Below are 4,055 nucleotides of genomic sequence, written 5' to 3'. Positions count from 1 at the left end.
AACACGGGACCCTTCACCCTTCATCTCACCCCAACCCTTATGTCCCAAGCTCTTACCACTTGAGCTATCATTCAGGGAAATAAAAGAATATTATTAACATATTTATATTGTTATTAATATAAAAGTCAAGTCAATTTTTAATTTTATTTTGTTATTATATTTTAAAAATCCTCAAAGTAGTGTTTGATGAGTTTAATAATTAAAATATAAATAATTTATTTTCAATATGAGAATTTGAATTTGTTTATTATTAGTTTAATATAATAAAAGTTTATTATTAGTATCTAATATATTTATTAATATGAAAGTCAAGTCAATAGTAATTATTATTATTTTGAAATATGATAAATTGAGAAGTTTTACAAATAGTAATCAATATAATGATAAATAGTAATTAATAACTAGTTAATAATGTTATTAATATTTAGGTCAAGTCAATTTTACTATATGTGGAAATATTATTAGCACTATACTACTTTTTGGTACATCTTTTTTAATTTTTTTGGGTACATTAGCACTATACTACTTTCTAATAACTATATGTGCGTAAAATATATATATATATGTGAAAATTTATTTTCAATTATATACATAATAATTATTTTATCTGTAAAAAAAACTTAAAAGTTGAAAATTCCTCAACTTGTGGGCAGTAATAAAATTTAAAATCATAGTAATCTTAATTTTGATAAATGAGAAATTGAAAAGTTTTACAATCAGTTATACATATAAAATATTATTATTAACTAATGAATATTTTTATTAATGTAAAGGTCAAATCAATTTTACTTTATTATTATTATTATTATTTAAGAAATTTCATCAAGTTGTGTCTGATAAATAAAATAAAAATAATATGGATATTTAGTTTTAAATATGAAAATTTAAAAATTTAAAAATTATTAATTAATATAATGAATAATATAAAATGTTATTAAAAACTATCCAATATTGTTGTCAATGTGAAGGTCAAGTCAATTTTACTTTTACTTGTTATTATCATTATTATTTTTTAATATTTTTTCAAATTGTAAATAATAATTAGAATTTAAATATAGAATAATTTTTTTTTTTGAAATATGAGAAATTGAATATTTTATAATTGGTAGTAAATTTAATATAATGAGTAATAAAAGAAGTTATTAATAAATAATTAATATTGTTATTAATGTAGATGACAAGTCAAATTTTTATATATATATTATTATTTTATTTATTATTATTTTTTTCTGAAGTTTCTCATCAAAAAATGAGAAATGGAAAAGTTGTAAAATTGCTAATTAATGTAATATTTATTAATAATTAATTACTCATATTTTTAATAATGTGTACGTCAAGTCAATTATAAATGTACTTATTATTTTTATTTTTTCTCAAGGTGTCATTAATAATGAGAAATGGAAAACTTGTACAATTAGTAATTAGTAATTAATGAGGGTCAGGCAGTTTCAAAAAAAAAGTAACTAGTAATTAATATGAATGTCAAGTCAATTTTACAATTACTTATTATAATCATTATTATTTTTAATTTATTTTTGCAAGCTGTCATGAATAATAAGAAACTCATAAAAAAATTATAATTAAATTTAATATAATAACTAATATTAAAATTTTATAATATCAAACTTACTAATTGTGAGTTTCAAAAAAAAATTACTTATTATTGTGAAGGACAAGTCATTTTTATGAAGTCCTATGTGTTCAAAAAGAAAACAAATAACCAATTCCCAATGCTTCACGATAGAGATCGGTTTGGCAATGCGGTTTGGGCTGGTTACTCATGTGGGCTGTTGTGGGTATAGGCTTAACATAGCATGGAGTAAAAAAAAGTATGAAAACTATATAAATGGATGTGCCACGTGTCCTTAAAATTGAAAATTGTTCAGTACTGATAAACAATATTTTTTTGGCATTTAAAAATTTAAATCGAAGCTATTTAAATTTTGTATTGAATTAATTTTACATTAAAATTAAAAATTTAAAAAAAAGAGGCTAGTCCAGTCCATAGTCCAATCCAAACAGAACGAATAACATTTATGATTTTGGGGAATAGTGTGAAACAGCTGAGCGAAGCGAACCGATTCTAATTCTAATCAATAAAATTAAATTCAAAAAAGGAAATCGCTGACCATTCCACCATGCACTCTCGATCAAACGATCAATAACCACAAGATCCATTCAGCAAACCATCCCTGACCGTTTGATCAACTCGGGAATCTAATTCGTCCCTTTAAATCAAGATCAGAATAACAAATGAAGGGTCAGGAAACTCGGACCCCACAAAATAAAAATTAAATTAAAATAATAATTCAGCACCTGGTGACGTGGCAGTTCCGAACCCTAATCGCGAGTGGTGGATCCTTTAAAAACGCACCACACCTCAGAACAAACGCTGCAACGAGGGTTTTGGTTTCTGTGTTGAGAGAACAAATCGAGAGTGAAAATGAGCGGTTCAAGGGTGAATGGGAAGGTGAAGTGGTTCAATGACCAGAAGGGTTTCGGATTCATCACCCCTGACGATGGCGGTGACGATCTCTTCGTTCACCAATCGGAGATCAAATCCGAGGGTTTCCGATGCCTCGGTGAAGGAGAGGACGTCGAGTTCATCGTTGCTTCCGATCCCGATGGCCGCGCCAAGGCTATTGAGGTGACTGGCCCTAACGGCCAAGCTGTGCAAGGAACTCGCCGCGGAGGCGGTGCTGGTGGCGGTGGACGCGGAGGAGGCGGTTATGGTGGAGGCGGATATGGCGGAGGCGGTTACGGTGGGGGAGGACGCGGAGGTGGCGGATATGGAGGAGGAGGCGGATACGGTGGAAGCGGTGGTTATGGTGGTGGCGGTGGATACGGTGGCGGTGGACGAGGAGGTGGTCGCGGAGGCGGCGGTGGTGGTGCTTGCTACAACTGTGGCGAGGAGGGACATCTGGCTAGGGACTGCGGCAGCGGAGGAGGCGGCGGTGGAGGCAGGTACGGAGGCGGTGGCGGCGGAGGCGGTGGTGGCGGTGGAAGCTGCTACAGCTGCGGTGAATCTGGACATTTCGCAAGGGACTGTCCTTCCAGCACCCGTTGAAGCCTCTTCTGATTTGTGGGTCGTTTTAATTATATTTTGAATCTTATTTTGAAGTTGTTATGTTATTGAACTTTTCGGTGGGTTTTCACGCTGGATCTATTCAGTTGTGAAAACTTTTAGGGTTTTTTATGTTATGGATAAGCGAATAGGAGTGTTGGGGGTGGGGGATTTTCTCTTTTTGGGTCGTTGAATGGTGTTGAAATCCTTTAAACATTGCTCTCTGTAAGCAGGATCTGCGTGAACCTATTTTTGCTATGATGGAACTTGTGATTTCGGTGTCATTTTGATGTTTTGGGTATTTTCTGATTCTGCTATTGTGGCGATTTCGTTTATGGTGTTTGATTACTGTTAAATCGATTTAGAGTTTTATCAAATTGGCCATTGGTTGAGATCCTGCTCTGAATTAGGGTTAACTAATTGCCCATTGTTTGAGATGATCATTTGCTAGATAAACCTTGATCTGTCTTGTTAGCAGTTATTTTGTTATCCTAAAAGATCTCTGTCTGGTATCTTTTCTGTTTTCAATTCTGCATTCAGGCCCTTTTGAAAGCAAATGAATTTTGTTAGGCATCCAGTTCTTTTATCAATGATCAACTATTACCATTACTGCTTCTGGAATGCTCTTCCTGTTGTTTACTTTTGGAACTTTGCACCATTCAATTCCATTTGCCTTGATGATGGCATTGTTTATTCAGCTTGTTTTGAACCACTTTCTGAAATCTGGGAAGCCACTCGTGGTAGCTTTTGGTGGAATGTGTATTCTGTTTTGTGTGAATTTTCCCAAAACATTTGTCATGTTTGGTTCCTTTTGAAAATCTTTGGTTCACAGATGGATTATGAATATTTCAGGGAAAGGATAAATTATATCTGTTTGATGAATCATCTGTTTGTTTTCAAATTGTTCCATTTTTTGAATTCCTATTTCATTCTATGTGCCTTAACATCATTTTTGGTTGACCAACCAGCAAACTTAAGATTTTGAAATGTC

The 4,055-nt window shown here is 32.3% G+C and overlaps 1 protein-coding gene across 1 annotated transcript; it reads left to right on the top strand.

Annotated features, from left to right (window-relative positions):
- Nucleotides 1-2,373: 2,373 nt before the first annotated feature.
- LOC130747614 (glycine-rich protein 2-like) lies at nucleotides 2,374-3,348 on the top strand. The gene has a single exon (XM_057600591.1). The coding sequence runs from the start codon at nucleotides 2,444-2,446 to the stop codon at nucleotides 3,065-3,067; it is 624 nt and encodes a 207-aa protein (XP_057456574.1). The 5' UTR covers nucleotides 2,374-2,443; the 3' UTR covers nucleotides 3,068-3,348.
- Nucleotides 3,349-4,055: the final 707 nt, after the last annotated feature.

This window comes from Lotus japonicus, chromosome 3 (assembly GCF_012489685.1).
Source record: "Lotus japonicus ecotype B-129 chromosome 3, LjGifu_v1.2".
NCBI classification, from domain to species: domain Eukaryota; kingdom Viridiplantae; phylum Streptophyta; class Magnoliopsida; order Fabales; family Fabaceae; genus Lotus; species Lotus japonicus.
Note: the sequence above shows the minus strand (reverse complement) of the source record. Positions and strands in the feature narration are given on the sequence as shown.